The sequence below is a fragment of the Phlebotomus papatasi genome, chromosome 1, assembly GCF_024763615.1.
Source record: "Phlebotomus papatasi isolate M1 chromosome 1, Ppap_2.1, whole genome shotgun sequence".
Lineage (NCBI taxonomy): Eukaryota > Metazoa > Arthropoda > Insecta > Diptera > Psychodidae > Phlebotomus > Phlebotomus papatasi.
This window is the reverse complement of record NC_077222.1, coordinates 48,147,603-48,173,725: the sequence shown is the minus strand read 5'-3', so window position 1 is coordinate 48,173,725 and position 26,123 is coordinate 48,147,603. Positions and strand designations below refer to the sequence as shown.

The window sequence follows — 26,123 nt, the reverse complement described above, 5'->3', positions numbered from 1 at the left end:
ATTTAGTTTTGGTGAAGTACTAACAAAGTTTGTTCGCTGTTTTTGAGTGATATTATTGAATATTCATTGAATATTGTGTTGATTCACGTTACTGATGATTTGTACATTTGACCTGAAGTGAGATTTGCCTTGTGAATTATATTTTTCGTGTGAAAAATGGGAAATTTTTTAAGAAATTCACCAGTGAGGTGATGATTCTTATTTTGGACAGGTGTTTTTCTCACGAAATTTCGTGAAGTTTTAGCTTTTGTGATGACTAGGTTGGACAAATGCCTGGAGAAACAAAGGAGCATCATCTCTACGAAAGAGATGTAGCGAGAAATGCCTTGAAAGGCTCCCGGAAAGGTCAGGGAATGAGCGAATCTGCACGTACTTGGAGTATCGAAGTCAACTCACTTAAATGAATGATATGGAAAGTTTCCGGGCTTCTGTGACATTCTACGTTTCCCTTACATGAACAGGAAGAGGACTTGGTAAGATTGGTTCATGAAATGAAGAACAATGGGCATCCTGTTGAGGAGGATTAGCTGTCCAAATTTACAGACAAGTTCTAAAAATTAATAACCAAGTTGTCTAAAATAAGAGTCAAATTCACCTCTACTTATCAATTCATTTTTAAACGTATTAAAACTAATTTTAATAAAAATAAGACGATAAATAGCTTGCTAAGTTTCTAAACAACCATTCTGAAAAGAGAGTAACAAGAAATGTCAATTAGTATAGAAAATATCGCACTTCAAACTTGAAACTTCGATGCTTATAAGCAGACTGTCCAAAATTATAAGCACTTCCCCTAATTGCTATACGTCAAATTTATTAAAAGGATAGGGGAAGTGTACCAAATTTCGGCCAGCTTCTAAATTCGGCCACTTTGAGTGTAATTTCGGCCATGGAAATAAATTAATTAAAATTATGTATGTTATCTTCTAATATTCAGTGAATTCATTTTACTTTTAAATATTTATTCATTTTAGGATTATTAACACAAATACCTGTAAATTTTAGGTATAATTTGAATTTAAACTGCGTTGTAAAAACTCAGTGTGGAAAGAATCTTACAAAAAATGTGACATTGTGTTTTTAGCAGTCTTACGATTTGTGGTGAAATGCAAGGAGGTTTTCTTCCTGTGTTTTTCATGAAAATTTATTAGTTTTCATTAAAGATTGTTTCTGTTTATGTTAATAGTGAATCAGTCTTTAAATTTCGGGTAAAATTTCCCAGCTGGATCCTGCATTTCGCGTAAAAAAGTGTACACTTTGTGAGCGTCTCTCCGGTGAGGTAGTGTTGCCTATTCCGGCAACATCTTTTGGTTTCCTAAATTTCTTATTCATTTTCTGTTTTTTTTTCAATTTCTGAGTTCTACAATGTCCAGAGAAAAAAACCATCGCTTCTATGAAAAAGATGATGTGGAAAAGGCTTTGGAAGAGTTCAGGAAGGGCAAATTGCTACGGGAATCTGTGCGTAAATTTGAGATGCTATCTTCAGGTCTTCAGGACAAATTATAGGGAAGATCTCAGGGCTTGTGGGTCATATAAACGTATTAAACTAAATATTAAACTCGTTCCGCTTGACGTTTTGAAATTTTCTATCCGTTGCGTCAAGGTGATCAGAAAAAAGGTGGCCGATATTTCACTCAAAGTGGCCGGAATAATACCCAAAGTAATGTCCATATTTTTATTATTTTTTCAATATTTTAGGAAGTGATTTAAAGAAAACAAAGATCATAAACTACTTTTCAAGGTTCCACACAACCTTCCCGAAAAGGAAGTAACAAAAAATATCAGTGTGAATTAAAAATATTGCATTTCAAACTTAGGACTTCGGTGCTTATACGCAACTATGCCGAAATTTGACACACTTACCCTATGGAAAAAAATTATGAAGTATTCGAAGCCAAAGTGTTTTTACGAAGCCTCAAAGCCTTCCCCTAAATATTTCTGCACTGAAGGATAATCATATTTATATCTTTTATATAGGTTATTCCATTCGAATTTTCAAAGTTCTTTATGCACAATTGTTTATATCAATAAATGCAATTGAATTCAATATTTGTAAATTTTATATAGACATAAATTTAAATTTCGGCAGATTATGTTCATTTTCTATAGAAAAATCTGAATTTATTGTCAAATTCATTAATAATAGATTGAATAATATTTTTAAAAATTAAGAGTGATTAGGACAGGCTAAAACATTGCATTTTTCACACATCACTTAAAATATTTTTAAATATTGCAGTTGAAGACTAAAGATGAGGATTTTGTGTGAAATTCAACTGACTGAGCACATGGCAATTGATTCAGAACTCAATTTTCACACAAAACTAAACAAAATTAAAATTTTATAAGTTATGTATAGCCTTGATTAGGAACTTTATGTACCTTTAGGCGTGAAATAAACTTCAAATTGAAATTGAAATTGAAATGCTAGAGCTTTGATTTATGATATTCAGTATCCTGGGTTAGATTTTCCTTTGTGTCACCAGAAATTTCCTGCCAGTATAAGTGAGAATTTCATCCAGAGATTTTGAATCTGAATCATCCGAATGCAATTTATAAGAATGTACCCCTTTGTATATCCCCAATTCTGAGATAAATCTTTAAGCATTAATTCTTTAAATCTGTCTTTTTTCGGTTAATTCGTATTCTCGGTAATATCTGATACAAATCTTTAATTTTAAAGTGTCAATTCTTTTTAAACTCCTTTAGCTAATACTTATCGAATTTCGCAATATCGATTCTGCCTGCAATGGAAATACCAAACTTTTAAAGTTTTCTTTTGCTCAGCTGTTCGCGAGAACACCTTTAAAAATTGAAAATTTGTTATTGATCTCATAATGTGAAGTATGTTAGGCTGCAACTCACAGTAAGAAATCTTTTATTTTTACATTAAATATTTTACTTAAACCTTCTTTATATTAGAATTGGGAGGATAAACTGTATTTTTGTTAAATTGTTTGATTTACATTTATTGCATTTATTCACATTTACCTTCAGAAGAAATGTTAGTAAGACGATGGTAAATAAATTAAAGCAATTTTAAATTAATAAAATCTTTGTAAAAGCAGTTAACGTTATTTTTAAGATGACCGTCTCAAAACGATCTTCCAGATTGAGGATTGAATGTTAAACACTGCACAGGCTGTAATGCATTCCATCGCCCTATGCCCAGCTGTAGCTCGTAAGAAAAGGTAGGTTTTCGACAAAGAGTAAACATGTCTACCGTTCACGGTACCCTGCGCTGCCGATTAGCCGATCACATTGACATATCGGCGCCGAGCAGCCGATTACAATTACTGAACATAAATCCGCCGATTAGCCACTCACGATTCGCAAAATGAGCGCTTTGTTTATTAACTTTATAATTCTGCAAACTTCTTACATATCAAAAGTTAAAAAGAAATTAGGTACTGTTTTCCAATTCATTTTATTTACAGTTTTGTTTTATATTTCTTTAATTCTTATTCTTACATATAAAAAGGTTCGTCGAAATTGAAGTCATAAAAATCTGAAGAAAGTTACTTCAGCTGAACTTTTCAGTTGCATTTTTTCTGTATCAAAATAAAATTGAATGAATCGAATGATACCTATTGATAACCTAGCTTTTTTAAAGGGAAATCCTCCCTTTAACATTTTTCTTTCACAATTTAAAAAAATGTCATACACAATATAGGGGAGACTAGGGCAAATTATCCAGCTAATTAAATTTTTCCTTTCGAGTGATAAGAATTTCAGTGAAGAAGGGACAGTGTGCTTAATTAAATTAATAGCGGTTTCCTCTTCAAGATCTTATTATTTAATTTTATCGTTGGTTAATTCTGTCCTGGTTCCTACTAAAAATCTTGATATTTCCACAATTCTTTTCCAAACAATTGCCGCAATTCCAAGATCGGAGACCAAAAATATTTTCAGATCTTTTTTTACATGTAAAATCAAGAACAACAAGAAAGATTGTGTGTTAATTGTAGTCTTAGTTCCAAGAACAAACTGAAGGTATTTTAAAACCTTGAAGATACATACAAATTTTTGATTAATTAATTAGAATTTTTTTCAAGATGTTAAAAACGTCATGAAATGTTCAATGAAATTATTGATTGATTTACTGCTCATACTCCACAGGGAGAGCAATATTATAAACTCTCGATTTTGAGTTATATATATTACGATCCTTTACCCCAAAATTGTAGTATATTGGAAGAATTTTGAAAATCTGAAGTTTCGATTTTATGGTCGTCACGCTGTTTGGTCCTTCGTCAGTCTGTCCGTCCGGCCGTCACAGCTCTAGGCACCAATTATGAACCAGTAGGGTAAAATAAACTAATTCAAAACCTGCTCCAAATGGAAATTTTTCGCTACGCCAAATGGAAACGTAATTGTTACAGTAATACAGTACCAAATTATTATATTTATATATTTTCTATACCACAGTTTCATTATTTAATTAATTTTGCTCCAAAAAAAGCGAAAATCTATTCATATTCACAAATTTTAATTTTGTGAATATGAATGAAATTTGTGAATATGAAAGCCTGGGACGCTTTGCCACCCCTTTTACTCGATTACTCTTCTAATTAAGGGTAAACCCGGAACGCATTATCGTCGTTTTATTTATGTTTTTACATTCACACCCTCCTGTTTGTAAGATTTTTTTTTTTACTTTTAGAACTTAAGGATGGTCATTACCGATTTGATCTACCAAGTCTGATCGGTGAGAACGTTCACATTAGAATTAAAGAAAAACTTACGAACACGAGGGTATAAAAGTCACCCGAAGAGGACAATGTCACCCGTAGGGGGACTCAGCCAGATCGTAATATAATTTAGCTTCTCAATATGTTTGTGCAGCTATATTAAATCACGATTAGGCTCAATTTTATTTAAAATTAGGTGAAAAATCAAAATTTCAAAGGTGCCCCACTTCCCTCTACTTACGATATTTCAATATCAACTGATCAAATTGTAAATAGCAAGATGAGTAATATTTTAAAATTTCCCTAAAGTTGTTCTTGATCCTCGAAAATAAAACTTATTAGGGTAAGTGTACCAAATTCCGGTCAGCTTGCAATTCCGGCCACTTTTTCTTCCTCAAATTTCCATTAATTTTTAGTTTTTGCATAGGGGAGACTGGGGCAAAAAGTCACAAATCGAAAAAAAAACAAAATTCAATATCTTCCAAGGTAAAAAATATAGCGGCTCAAATTTTTTTTCTATAGATAGCCTCCATAGACCTTCTTCAATGTCGTAAGTTTCTTAAAATTCGAACAAGGAATTTAAAAAATAAAAAATATCGAAAATTTTAGCCCTATTTTTGAAATATTTTCCTTGCAGAAGATAACAATTATTACCTACTTATTTTCCAAAATTGATGCACTGGTGAATATTTTCTAAATAATTTGGATTTTTTGAATACGAATCCGCTATCTATTTTATAATTTCACAAAAGTTCTTTTCTCCAGAAATCCTTTTATTAAAAATGGCCACTTGGGGTAAAAAGTAACAAAATGTATAGAGCAAAAAGTAACAAAAAAGCGAAGCAATTTCTGATGTCTCACGGCGAAAAGAAACGTTGTTATCATGTCTCGCAGCTTGTTGTTTGTATCGGTCAAACGATTTGCAGTCTTTTGTGTTTTTTTTTTTCTAAAATAGCTTGAAAAGCGCTTTTTTCGTTTTCTCACTTTTCTCGCAGAGAAAACGGTGTTTTACAAAGCTGTAGATGAATAAATTTTCTATGAAAATATGTCCTCTAGATATTTTTTCAAATTTACGGAAGCCCGTAATGAAGCGAATCAAAACATGCTAATACCCAATGTCTGGTACTATTTGCCCCAGCATTTTTGAGTCACAAAATTACCTTTTAGAAATTAGCTCGATAAACGTATTTCCTTACAAAGTAGAGGAAAATTACTTTCACAAAGTTGTAGAGCCGTAAATTTCCTATAAAACTTCGCTAATTGGAAATTTTTGAAGCGCTCGAGTAGCTTGTAAAAAAATAAAATATCTGTTTTGTAACTTTTTGCCCCAGTCTCCCCTACTCTAGAAATTATACAATAAAAAAATTACAAAAAATGTCGCTTCAACAAACGAGTTGATGTGAAAAAGACGTTGAAAGAATTCCGGAAGGGCAAGGAACTATGAGAATGAAGGTGGCCGAAATAAGCCACCCAAGCAATTTCTACATTTTTATTCATTTTAAAATGTATTAAGAATGATTTTACAAAAAAATAAAGACGATAAACTGTCTACAAGGTTCCAAGTAACACTCCTTAAGAAGAAATATTTAAAAAAAATCAATTTGTATTAAAAATAATGCATTTCAAACTTGAGACTTTGGCGCTTGCATGCAACTATGCCGAAATTTGGCACACTTATGACAAGTCTGCCAAATTTCGGCATAGTTGCATACAAGCGCCGAGGTCTCAAGTTTTAAATGCTATATTATTAATACAAATTGAATATTTTAATTATTCTTCTCAAGGAGTGTTGCCTGGAACCTTGTAGACAGTTTATCGTCTTTATTTACTCTAAAATCATTCTTAATACATTTTAAAATAAATAAAAATATTGACATAGCTTTGGTGCCTTATTTCGGCCACCTTCATTCTCATAGTTCTTTGCCCATTGGGAATTCTTTAAATGTCTTTTTCACGTCATTTTGTTTGTCGAAGCAACTTTTTTTGTTATTCTTTTGCATTGAATAATCTCTAGAGTATGCAAAAACTAAAAATTCATGGAAATTTTGGTAACAAAAAAGGTGGCCGGAATTGCAAGCTGGCCGGAATTTGGCACACTTACCCTACCCTATAATTTATTTAAGGAAAGGGTTCAAAATGAGATTTTCTAAAATGCTCTATTTCTTAAAAAAATACTAATTTTTTTTCTTGAAACTCTTGTATTTTTGGCCTTTATCTCGGTCTTAGAATTGAGGCAAAAGTTTAATAATAATAAAATCAGACCAACCTTTTTGATAATTAGAGCTTACCTGTGATAATTTAATTATTTACGACGAAATTCTGTAGGAAATAAAAATTATGATGACTTCATTTAATGCTAATACAATCGTTTGATTTTTTTTTAGAATTGGAGAAAAAGTATTTATGCAATGGATAAATTTAACAATAAATCCTACTAATTAATTTTAAATAAAGTCCTTCTATGTTATTACAATTTTGTTGTTTTTTTGTTTTTGTAAAATAAAATTAAGAGAGGAAAATGCAGGCGAAAATGTACAATTTCAAAAATTGAAGAAACTTTCACATTATTTGGGTTTCGTCTCCTGCTCATTTACATACCTTACGTAGATGGTGGGCTCGGGCTGGGGATCAGGCACCTTCTCCAGTTCATCCAGGTAGGAGCAGGCGATGGCTAGGGTGCTGCCATCGTGACTGAAAGCCAATGCTGCGATGGAAGTGTCGTAGTGATGGAACTGGCAGAGTCGCTTCTTGTTGAATCCATCCCAGATGTTAACGAAGCCATCGGAGCCACCAGTGGCAAATGTGTGGTAGATGTTGTGGAAGCTAATAGCATTCACAGGATAGATGAGCTCCACCAAGTTATTTTCCTTGGAACGATGACACTTGAAGGCAAATTTCTTCTTTTGCACTTCCGGATCTGTATCGAAGTACTCAACGGCTACTCGTCCCTCGATTGAGCTCATTACATAGCCTTCTTTGTTGGGGAATATCTTGATGGCACGCGTCTGGTATTTCAGGGAAGATTCACGGCGCATCAGGAACTGTCCCATATTCCGCAGATCCCAGATCAGTACTTTTCTGTCTGACGTTGCCACAGCAATCTTTTCATCAATCAATGCCATGGCATACACCTTCCCATTGCTCTGTTCGTAAGTTCCGACGCATTGATCATCCCGCGTATCCCAAAGTTTTATTGTCTTGTCCCAGCTTCCTGTGAGTATCGCATTGATCTTTCCTGCGTACTCTACACACTTCACTGCATTATCATGAGTCCCGATTACCTTCTCATCTTGGGTATTGAGGTCAAAGAGCATCACACGGTTGTCCAGGCTTCCTGTGGCCACGCGAACGGGATCCTAAAAAAGCACCTCAAATTGAGACTTTTGTCCTAAACAAAATTCTGATTATTTTGACTCACCTGGAAAGCTAGATCAAGCACCGGAGATTCCTGATTGAATTTCTGTTTCATGGCAGAATTGGTGACATCGTAAAGCCTGGTTGTGCAGTCCCAAGAACCAACTGCAAGGAATTGATTGGAATTCGGTGCAAATTTCACCGCTGAAATGACATCGCTTGGTGGATTCTGCAGCTGGATTTCTGCCTTTTTGTCCATAGCTCAAATTCAACTGGAAAATACTCTGTTTTCTTGGGAAATTTAGTGAAAACTTGAAGAAAAACCACGCTTTGCACGAAAATGTAAACAAGCCGGCTGTCAAAATGCCGCGCGGATTGGATAATCATGGCTGCCAACATTGAAAAAAAATATTGGGATAAAACTTCCCGCGCTTTTAATTTATCCAAGAATACAGTGCCCATGCTGTATACAGACGCAATGAAAAACAAGGAAAAATTATATTTTCTTAATTTCGTCGGTTGTCTCAGCAACTGTGCTAACTGCATTTTGACAACTTTTCAGAAGACATTTTTTTCTTTTTAATAACCTTTCAATTAAAAACAAACCCCGTATGAATTATTATTATATATAACAAATATTGAAAGAATAATAAATAATCTGTTAGTTACTGCAAAGAAATTCGTGAAAAGTAGATTTGTTATGACTCCAGCACACCTTTTAGATCAGGAAAATTTCATGAACTCGAAATTCGAATCCCTTTCTTTCTCACATGTTTTGCATATGTCTATCTCATTCCTTCGCATACCAAATTCGATTGAGCTAAATTGAATTTGGAGTGATGTTTAAAAGAAGAAGAAGAAGAGTACAAGAGAATGAGATAGACATATTCAAAGCATGTGAGAAAGAAAGGAATTCCAATTTCGACTTCACGAAATTTTCCTGATCTAAAAGGTGTGCCGGATCCATTATACTAAAATTTAAACATTTTCGGAAAGAATGCACAATATGCAATTGCACTAACTGACATTGTTGATAAAAAGTCTATCTGCATATATGGAATTTTTGCACATAGCACAATTTGTTTATTATATTCAAAACATAACAAGAAAAGGAATTTATTTATTTTTTTGCTTTATTAACTATAAAGATACCAGAAAAAAAATTATTTTAATCTACCCCAAAATTTATCTTTCATGTGTGGTATCTCGAACCCAATCTCTTTATTTTTCCCCCCTCCTTTTTCATGCGTTCCCTATCCCCCAAAAATAGGCCAAGAATGAGGTTTTTTTTTATTTTGTAAAAAATTGGCCCTGAAGATTTCGTTCATTTTTGGATATGCTTCGGAGGAAGTCTAGCTGAACATTTCGTCCTTAGACACCTATCACCGGAAAATTCGCCATCTTGAATTATTCATGGTCAAAGGTCAACCACCCTGGAGGGCCTAATTTTCAGCGGATTTGGTTAAATTTGGACATTTTGAAAGATGTTTTAATTCTAAACCCGACTGCATCGGTCATAATCTGTGATGGATCAAGAAAGTAACGTTAATATAGATTTATTTTGAAAATATTGTTTTTCGCACTTTTTCAGTATTTTGACCCATATAAAATTTAAACGGTAAGAGATATCAACTTCCGGTCTTCGACGACCCCTCCTCAAATGACATTATCTCGAACCCAACCTCTTTATTTCCCCCCTTCCCTTTCATACGTTCCCTATCCCCCAAAAATAGGTAAAAAATGAGGTTTTTCTAACTGCAAAAAATTGGCCCTGACGATTTCTTTTATTTTTGGATATGTTTCGGAGGTAGTCCAGCTGAACATTTCGTCCTTACTGTGTTATTACACTTGCACATTAAAATTTTAATATGATTCACATTAATTGTCGCTTGTGTGTTTGAATCATTTTATATTCAAAATTTGATCTATTTGTTGATAAAAAGGTAGACTTGGCCCGCAAAATTTGATATAAATTGATTTATAGCATTAATGCGAAAAATTAATGCGATTTTATCTTTAATTTTTTAATGTGAAAAATATTTATGCTTTAGGTAAATTTAAACTTACTTTTGCAGGCCAAGTCCACTTCTTCATCATTAACTAGAAAAACCCCAAATATTAAGTGACTCAAAGACACAAATAACATATTTGGACGCTCACAAGCGACAATTAATGTGAATCACATGAAAATTTTAATGTACAAGTGTGATAACGCCGTCAGACACATATCACCGAAAAAATCGCCATCTTGAATTATTCAAGTTCAAAAGCATAATTTCCACCCGATTTGGTAAATTTATTAATTAAGGTTAGTGACTTTTTGAATCCCTCTTCTTGAACAATTTTTAACTTCAAGCTGGTTTTGAGGTGATTTATAGACAAACTTAATTCGAAAATAATTTCATATGCACCAGAAAAATTTGCGAAAAGGAATATAAGGCAAAGCTCCTTCTCGGGAGTTCAACAAGCAGCTCGCAAAGCCTCTTTTCTCACAAATATTGAATTAAAATGATTTAATGTTGTATTATTCGCACTGTCTTTGGATATTTGGAAGAGTTTGTGAACGTTTTAATGAGAAATAGCGTAAGTGTGCCAAATTTCGGCATAGTTGCATGCAAGCGTCGAAGTCTCAAGTTTGAAATGTAATATTTTAAATACAAATTGATTTTTTTGTTCTTTCTTCTGAAGGAGTGTTGCTTGGAACCTTGTTAAGAGTTTACCGTCTTTATTTACCCTAAAATCATTCTTAAAACATTTTAAAATGAATAAAAATATAGACATAGCTTTGGTGCCCTATTTTGGCCACCTTTATTCTCATAGCTCCTTGCCCTTCAGGAATTCTTCCAATACCTTTTCACGTCATCTCGTTTGTCGAAGCTACATTTTTTGTTATTCTTTTGCATTGCATAATCTCTAGAGCATCTAAAAACTAAAAATTTATGGAAATTCGAGGAACAAAAAAGGTGGCCGAAATTGCAAGCTGGCCGGAATTTGGCACACTTACCCTATTACATTTTTGCTGCAAATTACAAGCCACGCAAACGAGCAAAAGATAAGTTACGGCAAATGCTGATTATTGAAAATTTTGTACGGAAATTTGTCGTAACTTCTAGGTGTAGAGTGAAAAATATCTATAGATGTAGAGAAAATTCCAAACTTTTTATATAACGTAGTTTAATAGAGAAAATTCAATAAGATCAGAATAAAAAGCTGAAAATCGCAAAAATGCAGTTAGCACAGTTGCTGAGACAACCGACGATTTATTGTACAACTAATTGTTTTCTGCACATATCGTTAACATTGAATAAACATTAATACCATAGACTGAATACTGGTTACAATGATGACAGTGCTGAGTTCAGAAAAGAATGAAAAGGGATTAAGATGATTCCACTTCTGCCATTGATCTTCCACACTCAATATTGATTTGCTTCATAGCTGCTTTAATGTGAGTCTCGAGAGGTTCAGCATCATCCACTCCTGGATGTTTATATCCATTGAGGAAGTAGCATGTTGAATTGCCAGCATTTGGAAACTCCTTGGGCAAGCAAGAAGGATCCCTCTCCAATAATTCAAATTTAAAGCCTGGATATTTCACCAACCAACTAAAAAAAAGATAACGCGAAACAAGGGCATTACTTCATATCTCTCGAGAAATTGGTTCCTCGAACTTACTCCTTGGTCGTGGGACTGACATTGGTCTTGCGAGCAACACTGCCAGACTCAAATTTATTGGCAATGGTCACATGATGGCCAAACAGGCAGTATCGAGGCATTTTTCTACCCACAACTCCTGCCAATACTGTTCCCGTGTGAAGGCCAATCCTCATCTGAAAATAAAAAGAACCAACATAAAAAAGACAGTCCAATTAAATCCCACGCCCACATAGAAACCTCTTCCCATGAACAAGAAACTAAACAAGAGTACGTGAATAAAAGATGATTTGGAAAATATTATGATACAATTAGGGAAAAAATTAAGGGGTGGAAGGTAGCACGACAAATAATGTCCATTTCACACACAAGAAAGTGTTTACAACTTAATATTTTATTAAGTTGGAAAGGGTGTTTTTTGTCGTCCTCTCGAATTGGTCACTTAATTATTGTTTTTACAGCTGTGGACAGCAATTCCACGATTTAAATGCCTAATGGAGGGAAATAAATGAATAAATGGGGGAAATAGAAGCTTGATTTTCACCTGAATATGCTCCCCATCGTGAGTGTTGTGATTGGAACAAGCCTCCAACATCCTGAGTGCCATCCACGCGACCTGAAAAAGCATTTATTTTTATTGGGTATTAAAGCAGCTTTAAGTTCTAGTGATGTTATTGTAATTTGTTCCTTTTTTATTATATTTTTATTTTCTAAAATGATAGTGTTTTGATCTGTTCAGGAAATCCGTTCAAAGCGGTCACGTCTAGATTTCTTTCTTTAAATAATTAAAAAAAATGATGTTTCTCTGATTAGATTATAAATCTATATCTCCGGTTTTATTTATCTGATTTAAATTATACTGAGCTGCAAAAATGCGTGTTTTAGTCTTATGTCAACCAAAATCCCGAACGCCAAGTCCCGAAAGCCAAAATCCCGAAAGCTAAAATCCCGAAAAATCAAAATCCCAAAATCCAAAATTCCGAAAGCCAAAATCCCGAAAGCCAATATCCAGAAAAGACAAAATCCCGAAATCCAAAATCCCGAAAACTAAAATTCCGAAAAGCCAAAATCCCAAAAGCCAAAATCTCAAAAGCCAAAACTCCGAAAGTGAGAATCACGAAATCCAAAATCCTCAAAACCAAAATTCAGAAAGCTAAAATTCCTATCACTATGATGTTACGTACATTTTAAAATTAAAGGAAAATATCTGTTTTTTTTTGGCAAAAACCAAACGAGCAGTAAAAAATTCAAAATGGGCAGTAAAAAATTAAAAATGAGCAGTAAAATATCTGATTATGGTCAGTAAAAAACTTAAATCTTTACAAAAATGGGTCTATTTTATATATTTAACATTTAAAATAGTTCCATATAGAGTGAAAAACCCTTTATTTTCCCTTTGCCAAAATTTGGACGATAATATCACTGTTTCAAAATTTTTTGTTACTGATCAATTTTAACTTTATACTGCTCATTTATTCAATGCCTTTTTTTATTTTTTCCTAATTTTAGAGTTCAATAATATCAATAGAATTTAAGTATGTTTTTATTTCATCATCAATAATTGTAAAATTCATTTCTTCGTTTCGGGTATAGATTTTTTTAATATGCAAATAACTTGTATTTAAATCTTAAATTGAATAACCACTTTTGAAATGAAGTGAAAATATTTGCTTAGATGTTTGTTGTCCACACGATAAATAAATTTTACTTTTTGAGATCCTCAAAAGACCATTAACTCTTTCGTCTCTTTAGAAACTCTAGTACCCAAAGGAGCATATGAATATTCTATGAAAAACAATGTTTTTTAATTATTCAGAACTGATAAAAATCAGATTCTTGTGGATGATTACATACTATAAGGATGTCCAAATGTGAGATATTTTTTGTAGGACCTCAATTAATTCCTGAGCTTAGATATTTTTGATTAAAAAATTGTGAAATTGGCTTGCAGCATATGCTGCGGTCTGGAAAGAGTTAACTCTTTCGTCTCTTTGGGACTCTGAGTACCCAAAGCAGCATATGAATATTCAGTGAAAAACAGTGTTTTTAATTATTCAGAAGTGAGAAAAATTCAATTCTTTTGGATGATTACAAACTATACTGATGTCGAAATGTAAGATATTTTTTGTAAGACCTCAATTAATTCCTGAGCTTAGACATTTTTGATTAAAAAATGGTGAAATTGGCTTGCAGATATGCTGCGGTCCGGAAAGAGTTAAAGAAATTTTATCATTCACTGACAAAAAGGTTATTTTTTTTGCACATTTTTAGTTTTTTTTTTTTGTATTTTATGCGTTTCTTTTTTTTTGTATTTTTGTCTTCTATTCATTTTATTATAGATTTTTTCACAGACGTTTTTGCTATAATTATGCACAGTAATTGTATTCCAAATGACAAAGAGGTTTTAGAAAACTAAATAATCAATCTACAAAAATTCATAAATTAGGCCAAAAATAAAGTAATGCATTTTAGATAATTGCTAAAGCCTTCAAACAATAACAAATTTTCAAATTAGAGAAGGCATTAGCCTTTTAGAAAACGCAATTATTTGGAATTTATTTAGTTTATTACATAGGGTAAGTGTGCCAAATTCCGGCCAGCTTGCAATTTCGGCCATCTTTTTTGTTCCTCGAATTTCCATGAATTTTAAGTTTTTACATACTCTAGAGATTATACAATGCAAAAGAATAGCAAAAAATGTAGCTTCGACAAACGAGAAGACGTGAAAAAGCACTGGAAGAATTCCCGAAGGGCAAGGAACTATGAGAATGAAGGTGGCCGAAATCGGGCACCAAAGCTATGTCTATATTTTTATTCAATTTAAAATGTGTTAAGAATGATTTTGGAATAAATAAAGACGGTAAACTCTTTACAAGGTTCCAAGCAACACTCTTACAAAAGAAAGAATAAAAAAATCAATTTGTATTTAAAATATTACATTTCAAACTTGAGACTTTGACGCTTGCATGCAACTATGCCGAGATTTGGCACACTTACCCTATCTGACAATATTTTGCAAAAAAAAACTATAGTAAAAAATCAAGTTTGATAAATGAAAAACGGTCTGGTCACGAAATCAAAATAATCTATCCATTAACTTTTACAAACCTATTGGAAATTTCTATTTCACTTTTTCGCATTCTTCTTCTTTGCGAGAATATCACAACAAATTCAATTGGGATTTGAGTGGGAAAAAGTGAGATAGAAAAGAAGATCAGATAAAGAAAGAAATTAAATTTTGATTTCACGAAAAATTCCTGGTCCAAATGTAGTCAGTTGAGTCAGTTAAATGTTCAAATTGATCAATTGTTTAGTTTATTCACATTGATATAAAATTCTCATTTGTTCATAACTCCGACACACCTTTTAGATCAGGAAAATTTCATGAAATTAACATTCATATTCCTTTCTTTGTTAAACGTTTTGTATATATCAATTGCACACTTCTTCTTCTTCTTTTGAACATCACAAAAAAATCAATTCAGTTCAGTCGAAATTTAAGTGTGAAATAATGAGATAGATATAATGCAAAATATTTGAGAAAGAAAGGGATGTGAATTTAGATTTCATGAAATTTTCCTGATTTAAAATGTTATAAGGGTTTTAATAAATAAATCAAATTTAGCTTGTAGGCGTAGGCCGACAATTACTTTTTACTGATTGAATTTCTAATTTTACTAGACATCCAAATTTTTAAGTAACCATTTTTTTTTATAATATTACCTATTGACCAAGTGATTTTTTAAGATCGATTTTAATAAAATATTGACCAGAAATGTTATTCCATGCATTTTTTCACTTTTCCAATACTTATGAACTTTTAAAAAATTGGGAATAAGAGAACTTCAAGACCTCTAAACAAATCAAAGTTTAGAAAGTCACCAAGGAAAACATCCACCAGATTTCTCACGTCATCAAGGACTTTGCATACGTGCAACCTTGACAGTTTGACCAAAAAAACTTTAATATAAGACGAAGTTGGGTTCTTTTGAATTGGGGCACCTCTCTTACTCTTCATTTTTTCTCTTACTTTTAAAGTAAACTGAGCCTTATCATAATATAATTTAGCTTAATAACTAGTTTATAGAGCTAAATTATATCACGATAAGGTCCAATTCCATTTAAAAAATATGAGAAAAACCCGTGTTTTAAAGTATCCCACGTCCCCCTACAATACAACCCTAATACGGGCTTCAGACCTAAGACTTAGCCATCTGGCTTAACTCTTCTATAATTCCTAATCAGGCACGATTTTTTAGAAAATTGTTATTTAGGATTAGATTATAAGGGCAAATTATTCATTAGATTTTGAAAAATCAATGAAATTGCATGTTATTTAGATTTTTGAGACCTTCATATCTTCAGTCTGAAGCCGGCATAAGTTAATTTCCCAAAAATCTGGCTTCTTGAGAGCAATTTTAGCTGAGATTCTTCACAATCTCAGCTCTTGTGGTCAAAGGGGTTAGAGGTGAAATCAGACCTCATCAGATCGGGCCCAAATTTAAAATTTACGTTTTGAGACTGCTAAAAATCGATTTTCGTGGCCGTTCCGTCAAGCACTTCTGGAGAGAGAACGGAGTGAGATATCGACAAGCGGTTTTCGGCAAAGACTAAATATCGATTAATGGCTAGAAGTTGATGGTGTCAGATCCATCCTCCCCCTTCCGCAATTTTTAAACAGCAACAAAATTTGTTTTCTCGTTAACTCAGCCACTATAGCTTTGATCGATCTCAAATTTTAGAATGTTATAGCTAGGCATGGTTTTGAATGAAAAAATCTTGCAATTCGGAATATGTGAAAATTCGATTTTGAGTTGAATTTTAGGGGTAAAGAACATTGTTGTGCAAACTGTTTTCGGCGGCAGAAACAGATAAAATTGGCTCGAAGTGATTCTTTATCTCTAAAATTCAACTCAAAATCGGATTTTCACGTTTTTTGAATTGCCAGCACCCCGAGTTGCATGCATTTCGAGGTTGCCTGTAAAGAATATTAGCTACAATAGGCTTATCTGAGCTTATGGCTATATAACATAAGTTTTAAAACGAAACTGTAGATTGCAATTTTAGTGCAAAATTCTGATCTTTTAGATTCTTATGAGTATTTTTTCTACTGCCGCAGAGTCTTTGGTTTTTTTTTTCTGGACAGGAAGGTTAAGGAAGGTTAAAGTAACTTCTACCACTCACTACTGGTCAGAACGGGATTTTTCTAGACATTTTCTTTTACGTAGAGATAGAAACGAATATATAAATTCTCTATTTAGAAGAATAAAAGACTTTTCTATGGATCATTATATAAAATCATAATAATATAACAAAGAACGCTGGAGAACGCTCTTTGAGAATAATTGAGAATAAATTTCTAGAAAGTCTGTCTAAATTGAACAAGACAAACTTTAGTTTGTAGAGAATTTCAAGACTTTTCACATCTGTGAAAAGCAATTAAGCTTTTTGGCAATTGAGCAATTAAACTTTTTTAAGTTGTAATTAATTATTTTTCCACAAATTATAAATGTACATTTTTAGACAAAATAGAGTGAAATAATCACCACAAAAAGGACAAAAAGTATATAATATATTTAACTGAATATAAAATACCTTAGGTAGTCTGACAAAATGTGTCTCACGATACCCCATGTACATATTTACACCAATAAAAGGCAATTTCTTTTACTGAAAATTTACGCTTAATTGTCAGGATAAACAAATATATTTTAATGACAATGAAAATATGTAATTAAATTGAAATTGGAGATATTACAATTGCGCCAGCCATTAGCTCCAAAATTATTTAAATGAAATTAATTTAATATAAATTTTCCCCAATAGGACAACAATTTATCACTAATGTAGCCGTAAATAATTTCAAAATAATTTTTACAACATTTAATTCTTCAAATGAACAGAAAATTGCATCATGGTATTCATTAAAAATTAATATTAAACCATTTGGTTTCCCACAAAATTACTCACTAAATTAACTTTGATATTTCACTAATAATAAATTTGGCATAAAAACAAATTAATAAATTCAATTTGACCACAACATACCTTATGTGCATCGTAATGACTGGCCCTATGGAGTCCACTGGCCACACAGTATGCATCTCCAATGGTCTCCACTTTGTACACATCGAAAAAACCACAGAACTCATCAAAGTCCCTGTAGAGACTCTCCAGCATATTGATGACCATGATGGGTGTTGCTCTGGAGCAAATACTCGTGAATCCTACAATATCGCTGAAGAGCATTGTGACGTCTGGATGCGTCTTGGCTTCAATGGTATCACCTCCCCAGAGAGACTCTGCAATCTCTGCTGGGAAAATCAACTGCAGGAGACTCACGTTCTTCTTACGCTCCTTGGTGACGGCAGCATTACCCTCTTCGATTGAAGACTTAAGTTTATCCATGCGACGTCTCAATCCATCCTGGGCACGTGCTTGTTCGCCCACAAGAATAACTTCGCGTGTGGCATCGTGCAGAGGAATGTCAGAAATGAAAAGCCCATTGCAAGTTAATCCCTCAAGACCATCCAAGAAAGGAGAACCGATGAACAGGAGAGTATTTGTCTCAGCACAGTAAACCATCTGACCCTTTATCTCTAGGCCCGTCATTGTAGAATCCCTACGACAGACTTGAGAACGAATGGCCAGGAGGAAAGGAGTGTGAGTGTGTTTCCGGATCTCCTGAAAATTCAGAGATAGCCCACGGGGACGCTTGAAACGGAAATAAGTTGTTGCATGGCGTCCATAGAGGCTGAGCGATTGCCTGAAGAGCCTATTGAAACCATGACCAAGTTGGAGTAGTTCGAGATTCTCATTCATGACAAAATGCCAGGGAAATGCTTTGCAAAAAGTCGTGGCATTCATCTTAAGGTCCTCCGCTGCTGTCGAAACAGATGCTCTCTTGCGCGCTTTAAGCTGAATTGGTTCCTCCAACTGACGCTTCCCGAGGGAAGGTCCAACATCGAATAAATATCGGTAGCGCTTGACATCACCATCAATGGGTTCCATGGTAATTTGAGCATCCTCAATTCCATACAAAATCTTGGCCAGTTGCCTCAGAGAACCCAAAAGAAGCCAGGATATCACGGGACGCTCTGAAGTGAAAATCAATTCCCCTTCGCCAGCACATACAAATCCCGTATCTGAAATATTTGCCTCCTGAAGCTTCAACACATCGTGGACTCCATCCAGAGATCCTAGAAACTCCTGCAAATCCCCTCCTAGACACCTAAAAGCCCTCTCAATGATTCCCACACAACATGTGTCTATCAATTCTTCCCCAATGAGAATTAGAATCTCACTGGCAGCAGCTTCATCCATTCCAACAATGGAATCCTGAATGTCTGCCAAGTAGTCATAGTTGGGATACATAGAAAAGGAGTCACTATCGATTTTCCTACAAAAGAAAAAAAAATCCTTGTCACATGGACTTCAATATGCTCGTTATCAATTTTCACTTCAGTAGCTATATACACATGTTCATAAATGTTTTCTCACAACAATTTTCCTTTCAATCGACTCGACAACTGCATTAATAGCTCTTTCAGGTGAAAATTAAAAGAGAAGCAGATGGCAAACCTACTATTAAGGAAAAATTATTGGTTTTCAGCAGCAGCAATGAGAGGATGATTATCCGTTTTCCATTTTAATTGCACGAGATAATTACACCCTTGTACGTCCTGATGTTCACACCCAACCTCCCTTTTGAATTTTTATTAAATGCTTTACGGAAAATTTCTTTCTACCAGCTATAGGGGAAAGTACTCTCCCTTTGAACGTTCATGCCTTCGAATAATGTGCTTTTTTGGCATTGAATAAACGAGCAGTAAAAGTCAAATTTGGTTAGCAAAAAATTTGAAATGATCAGTAAAAAATAAGAAAATGGTCAGTAAAAAATAAAAAAGGGCAGCAAAAAGTTTTAAAAGATCAGTAAAAAATTGAAAAAGAGCAGTACTTTATTAAAAGCGGTCAGTAAAAAATGAAAAGTGGCCAGAAAAAAATGAAACATGATCAGTACAAAGCAAAAAGTGATCAGTAAAAAATAAAACATGATCAGTAAAAAGTAAAAGATGATCAGTAAAAACAAAAAGTGGTCAGTAAAAAATAAAAAGTGGTCAGTAAAAAATTTAAAATGATCAGTAAAAAAATTTAAAAAAGCAGCAAAATATTAAAAATGGGCAGTAAAAAATAAAAAGTGGTCAGCAAAAAATCAAAAACGAGCAGTAGAAATATTCGAGATGATTAGTAAAAAGTTAAAAAGAGATCAGCAAAAAATTGAAAATGAGCAGTAAAAAATAAAAAAAAATGGTCAGTGAAAAACAAAAAGTGGTCGCTTTTAATTTTTTACTGACCAATTTTTGTTTTTTACTGCTCGTTTTTAATTTTTATTTTTTACTGACCACTTTTAATTTTTTACTGACCGCTTTTAATTTTTTGTTGACCACATTTCATTTTTTACTGACCACATTTAATTTTTTACTGACCATATTTTCTTTTCAATGACCATTTTTAATTTTTTGCTGATTAATTTTTAATTTTTTACTGATCAACTCGAATATATCTACTGATCAATTCGAAGTTTTTACTGACCAGATTTAACTTTTTACTGACAAAATTGAAAATTTTTACTGATTATTTCGAATTATTTGCTGTTCAAATTTAATTTCCTGCTGACCACTTTTGACTTTTTACTGACCATTTGTTTTTTGTCTTTTTTTTCAACTTTTCTTAAGAGATTTATACATGATTATCACATAATTATCAATAATTGACAATAAGCTAACTAATATTTAATAGAAATATTTAAGTCTCTTAGGAAAACTTAAAGAAAATTCACATTATTCGAAGGCATGACCGTTCGAATGGAGAGTACTTTCCCTACCCCTGTTTTATTAGTAGCTTAATTAAGGAAATTGTTAAAGATGTTTCACATGATTTTGGGAGGAAAAAAAAAACAAGATGAAAAATTATTTTATTTTAAATAACCAAAAATTACCAAAGTGCAAAAATGAAGAAGGAAAATCTATTGTTACTTTTTTATTACGCTTTTCATTACCCGACATACAAAAGCATTTTGCGCATTTTCGAGTGGTCCAGTTTATGAAGCGATCATAAAAATTTTATATAAAATTAAAATGCTTTCGACTGAAATACATATTGAAAAGCTAGCTCTTTCATAAATTTAATAAAATGGCTGTAGGGGAGACCGGGGAAGTTGGGACAGGGGTAGTGTAGGACGAGGCGATTTTTTCATTCATTTATTGAAATAGATAGGATTTACGCACTACTCAATCGTAGGCAACATTAAGGTGTGTCTTGGCTAGAAAAATGGATATCCTCACTGAACACTTTTTTTTAACTTGATAGAAAGATATTTTTGATGTTTCAGTTTTCCTCTTTGTATTTTATATTAGCTATGTATATTTGAAACTTTTTTATCTCATTACCTAGAAGGGCTAGCAGTATAACCTGGGAACATATTATTATAAAAGTTTCAGAGATTATACAGTCCCGTTTTTTACTTAAAGATTTTTAAATACAGTGCCCGCTTCGTTATCCGGATGATTGGGAGACAATATGACAGATGTCCGCTTCGTAATCGGACTTCGTAATCGTAATTTAATAAAAGTTTTAAAGAAGTTTAAAAAGACATAATTAGAGAATTCTATGCTATTACAGTACACTGAGAGAAATCCGAAAAAGTTAAAATAACATTCCGGAAATGTATTTTACCCTGCAGTATTGATCCAAAATCGATGTAAATAGTACCCTTTTTAGGTGTATTGGGGGTTAAAGTTACCCTTTTACATGTTAATTTTACCCTTAAAAAAGGTGTAAAACTAACATTAAAAAATATTGATATATTTTTACACAAAAAAAGTGTTAAAGCTATGAGGAAAAAAAGTTAATTGCACCCTCTTTTTTTCTCAGTGTAGACTCTCTCAAATTCGGGTATTTGGGACCGAAATGTCACCCGAATTAGAAAGAAATTCGGGCATGAAATTTTTTGAAATGCAACGATTTTTTGTTTACCTGCGTACTCATATTAAATTTACATGCTCATATTAATTGTAAATTTTATGAAAGCTCCTTAGTAATGCAAAATCACATCATAACTCAGACAAAGCATGGCAAATTTGAGCATATTTGCTCCATTCGATAATCACAATCGAACTTCATAAATGTCACCAAACTTTTTTCGAATTTAACTGCTGCCCGATGTTAAAAGAGCCGAATTAGCGAGAGTCTACTGTATACTTAATTTATTAAACAAAAACATCACAGGATAATTCATTTTCATTGCTGAACACACATGCATACATGACCTCAAAATGATTTTAAATGTAACTGTCGATAACTCGTCCGGATTACGGCGATCCGGATTAGAGAGCGGGCACTGTACCAAAACTATACGTGGGGATGTTTGGGACACTTGAAAGTGGGTGAATGTGACGTTGATTTTTTTTTCGACAAGATTGTAGGTGGAGAATAAATCATTACTCTCAAAATGGAGAATAATTCTCATTTTCTACTGGAAATCTCCTTTTGTGCAAATTTTACCTGTTAAACAGTTGTCAATTAAACTATCTATGTCTTAGGAATCAATAATTTCTTCATCTGAGGATATTCGATCTCTGTCCAATCCCGTTAAAAACTATTCTGTCAAGAAAATTTCGCAAGTAATCCTCTATAATTCTCACAAGTTTTCCATAAAAGGCAAGGTGAGAACTTATTCAAAGAAATAAGGAAAAATAGGTACCATGCAGTTGTCGTAAAATCAAACAGGAATCCGGAAATGAAACCAAAGGTTTCAGGAGAATCTATTCGCCTGAGGAATTTGATGATGATGATTCCAATATTTAGAATAAAAAAGTAAAGAAAGCTAGGATGGAAAATAAGAAGAAAATACTTTGAATTACTGATTGACAATAAATTACTCTACTGTACAAATAAGATTGACATTAATTTCTAAGTATGAAATAAGTGATTAAACATTATCATTTTTCAATCTAGTATTTGAAATTAATCAATTATGATGCTTTAATAAAGCAAATTATGCGAAAAAACGCGTCCCAAACATCCCCTTTTGCGTCCCATACTGCCCCAAATGGGGGAGTTTTTAGACAAAGCGTCCAATTAAATGTTTTATCTTCTCCAAGAAAACTCAGTTGCTTTCAAAGATCTATCGAGCATATTTTATAAAGTCAATACCCGTAAGTATCCTATAGACCGCATAAAATTGTAATACACTATCGTGATTTTTTGGAGTACTGTCTCAAAGACAAAACATGAAAGAGTGTCTGAAATCTCCCTGGTCTCCCCTATTTTCTTGTTCTTTCTCCCATATTTTCTCTAGTTATTTTTCATTTTAATAGATTTGTTTCTTCGATTTCAAATATGGAATTATTTATTCTTTTCAATTTTCTTCTATTACTGTAAGATTTATAATTGAATTTTAAATTTTAAGTGGAGTATTTAAAGACGTTCAGTGTTCGTCGTTTTTACTCATTTTTTTAAATTTTTTTTCAGTCACTGTAACCAGGATATATGCTAAATATGATTTGTAAGAATAAGTATGAGAGAAAGAATTGGCATTTCATTAAATATTATTTAAAATGAATTATTTATTTAGGTGAAAGCGCGCTGCCTTCAGACGACTCAAGCTTCGAACAATCCAATCTTTAGTCTATGCTCTTATGAATTTGACCCATGGCTCTCTTCAAAAACATTTGAACCATCGGACTAGCTATTAAAATAAAATATTATAATGGGTAAAATTCATTAAACACATATTGAAAAGAAAAAAATGTTCGAAGCTTGAGTCGTTCGAAGATAAGGCGCTTTCGCGATAAGGTGTAAAACGTATTATTTTATCAATTATATATGTTGTTTAAGCTAGAGTTATCAAATTTTAAAAAATTAGTAACTCTAAAAAAAGTTTTATCAAATTAAGGGAAAGTGGGGAAGCTTTCAATTGGGATACCTTTGAAAATGGACCTTTTTCTCGTATTTTTAAAAGGAATTGAGGCCAAACTTATTTTATAATGTAATTTAGCTTCACGTTGAGCTAGATTAGATCACGATAAGATAAAGTTCTATTTAGAAATATGAGTAAATGCCCAATTTTAAGACCGCCCCAATTCAAAGGGGTCCCACTTCTCCCTGACAAGAAGAATTTCGCAAAAGGATGTTTTCCATATTACTAAAGCTTTAATACTGCTTAATAATTTGCTTAATTGTTTAAATATAATATATAATAAAAAAATGTTTTTTTTTTTCAAAACGATTATCATAAGTTCTCGTTATTAAAAGTGTTTCACTTTGAAAAATTAAAGTTTTTCTATGTTTCTGTGATCAAGAAAAATCATTTCAATGCAATTCATTTTTTTTCTATTCCAAAATTTTACTTTTAAAAATTAATTTTCAATTTTTTCTTTATTAAGAATCTCTAATATTGAGTTTTAAAAATTTATGTTTTCTTTTTTTTATTAAACTACAAGTAAAATTTAATTTTTATTAACCAATATATTAATATCTACCTGTTAACTTAAAAAAAAAATTACTATTATAATTTAAAATTTTCAGAAAATGCAACGTATAAAAGGACAATGTCTTGGACGTCTTGGTCATTGCAAAAAAAAATCTTATGACACAGACGTCTCCTTTTTCAGAAGAGTATTTTATTGTAAAGTTTTTCCAAAGAAGATTTGCCATTAGAAATATTCTTCATATAAAATCTTAAATCAGTATTCAAGATTTTCTCAGCGTGTGTTTGCAATTGAGTGCATCGTAAAATTAAGTTTCCAGAACAGAAGGCATTAAGAATCTTAAACCATCCGCCGCAAATAGGGTATTTATAGCAATTTATTATCCCACAGAGTTACAACATAAGCACACTGCTGAGCACATTAAAATCCACTACGACTAGATATTGCAGCGTCTCCAAGGGGAATCTGCACAAGAGCACTTACTGATGTAGAAAATCATAAAGAAAGCTTCACGGGAATCGGGATTTCTCGGCGAGATTGAGAAGAAGAAAAGATAAACAAATGAATTTACTCACAAATTGATTATGCCTGGCCATCGATCGCTGTACTTCTTGATGACGGACTTAACGGCCTGGTTGATATTCTCATTGGATGGTGCTGTGAGAAGTTGGATAGCAGCATTCAAGTGAGTGAGAGTTAAAGCATCGTCCGGAAGGTCCGTAAGGTCATCCTCTAAATTCCACGTCGTTGAATCTGCCACAGAATGTTGCTTTCCGATAGTATGAACAAAAGGACAAGCCATTCTTCTGCACTTTACTACAAATATAAAATACAAAAGTCCAGTGGAAGGTTCTTGAACAAAAAAATTTTTTCAGAGAACGTCAAAGAAACCACCCTTAAATGGGGACCGTTCTGAGAGGAAAATGAAAATTCTCACCAGTGACAATTTTCCACAGATAAACACCCTTTCGTGTGATTTTCCAGACACGAACTGTCGCTCCAAGAGGGTTTCTGGAGAAAAGGTAGTTGGATGCTCACATTAAAATTGATGAACGCAAGCGCCAACATAGTAGAGCTTTTAATGTGGGGGTGGATTGGAGAGAGAGAGAGCTTTCCTAACGTGTGAGAAAATATTGATTTCAATATTTGATAAAGTTCCTTATTTATTTTCATAGCAGGAATAGAAATTATTATGTGTGAAAGTTTTCTTTTTGTAGTAAACTTTCCCCCTCAATTATCTTGAGCTTTCCCAACAAAGCATCATTAGCATATCTTTTGAATTTTCTGCGTCACAAAGTTCATCGGTTCGCAGCCCATGACAATCCTCCTAGATAAGCAAAAACGACGCAAATTATTGCAATATACAGCTGATAATGTGGATCATCGATGATAACGAACTTTGGTAGTATTCTGTTTGTTTTTCTTTCTTCGTTGATTGTTTTGTTCACTTTAAATGGTCTGAAAAACAAAGAGTAGCTTTTTCAGAAGAAATTTTCTCTTTCCACATTTTTTTCTTGCTCTCTCGTCATCCACTCACAAATCTCCCAATGCCAATGTTTCCATTTATCAGGGGCAATTTAGCAGAACAGCTTGATTTTTATGATACACCATCTAATGAAGAGCTGAAGACGACACATGGTCTGGAGGCAGTTACACTTTCCTATTTGTTTGTCATCATGAAAAAAAAAGTTTCAGAATGGTTGTTCTTTTGGCATCAATAGCTGCAATTTTGGCTTTTCAACCCATATAGATTATTATGGAGTATTACACAATGTTTCTATAGTGGAATGGAGTGCGTAAATTATGCAAAGTAATGATATAGTAATTATCTTAAAGGGTTTTAAGTAAATTCACACAAAAAGTTGATCAAAGGCTGATAAAACTTAAATTGAAAGGTTTAAGTTAATATTCTTGATTTTGAGACTTCTGAAGG

General features: G+C 32.9%; 2 protein-coding genes across 5 annotated transcripts; both read right to left on the bottom strand.

Annotated features, from left to right (window-relative positions):
- Nucleotides 1–3,408: 3,408 nt before the first annotated feature.
- On the bottom strand, nucleotides 3,409–8,422 carry LOC129810224 (mitotic checkpoint protein BUB3). 4 transcript variants are annotated; one of them, XM_055860551.1, is made up of 3 exons: nucleotides 8,110–8,408; nucleotides 7,290–8,047; nucleotides 3,409–3,551 (listed from the first exon to the last, which is right to left on the bottom strand). In XM_055860551.1, the coding sequence occupies exons 1-3, from the start codon at nucleotides 8,302–8,304 to the stop codon at nucleotides 3,524–3,526; spliced, it is 981 nt and encodes a 326-aa protein (XP_055716526.1). In that variant the 5' UTR covers nucleotides 8,305–8,408; the 3' UTR covers nucleotides 3,409–3,523. The 4 variants fall into 4 exon arrangements, with proteins under 4 accessions (XP_055716526.1, XP_055716525.1, XP_055716527.1 ...); XM_055860550.1 differs by lacking the exon at nucleotides 3,409–3,551 and adding an exon at nucleotides 3,561–3,833; XM_055860552.1 differs by lacking the exon at nucleotides 3,409–3,551 and adding an exon at nucleotides 6,980–7,010 and having other exon boundaries at nucleotides 8,110–8,422.
- Nucleotides 8,423–11,271: 2,849 nt separating this feature from the next.
- Nucleotides 11,272–25,784, bottom strand: LOC129799827 (head-specific guanylate cyclase). Its single transcript, XM_055844059.1, has 6 exons — nucleotides 25,128–25,784; nucleotides 24,766–25,006; nucleotides 17,748–19,098; nucleotides 12,244–12,315; nucleotides 11,721–11,875; nucleotides 11,272–11,650 (listed from the first exon to the last, which is right to left on the bottom strand). Exons 2-6 carry the CDS (start codon nucleotides 24,990–24,992, stop codon nucleotides 11,425–11,427), a joined length of 2,031 nt encoding a protein of 676 aa, XP_055700034.1. The 5' UTR covers nucleotides 24,993–25,006; nucleotides 25,128–25,784; the 3' UTR covers nucleotides 11,272–11,424.
- Nucleotides 25,785–26,123: the final 339 nt, after the last annotated feature.

Bases quoted from the DNA above. Each gene is read 5' to 3' on its own strand.
- LOC129810224 (XM_055860549.1), bottom strand. From the start codon at position 8,304: ATGGACAAAAAGGCAGAAATCCAGCTGCAGAATCCACCAAGCGATGTC. The intron at 8,048-8,109 runs GTGAGTCAAAAT...GTGCTTTTTTAG, and splicing joins TGCTTGATCTAGCTTTCCAG to GATCCCGTTCGCGTGGCCAC.
- LOC129799827 (XM_055844059.1), bottom strand. From the start codon at position 24,992: ATGGCTTGTCCTTTTGTTCATACTATCGGAAAGCAACATTCTGTGGCA. The intron at 19,099-24,765 runs GTGAGTAAATTC...TTTCTTTTGTAG, and splicing joins TGGCCAGGCATAATCAATTT to GAAAATCGATAGTGACTCCT. The intron at 11,876-12,243 runs GTGAAAATCAAG...TTTTATTTTCAG, and splicing joins ACGATGGGGAGCATATTCAG to ATGAGGATTGGCCTTCACAC.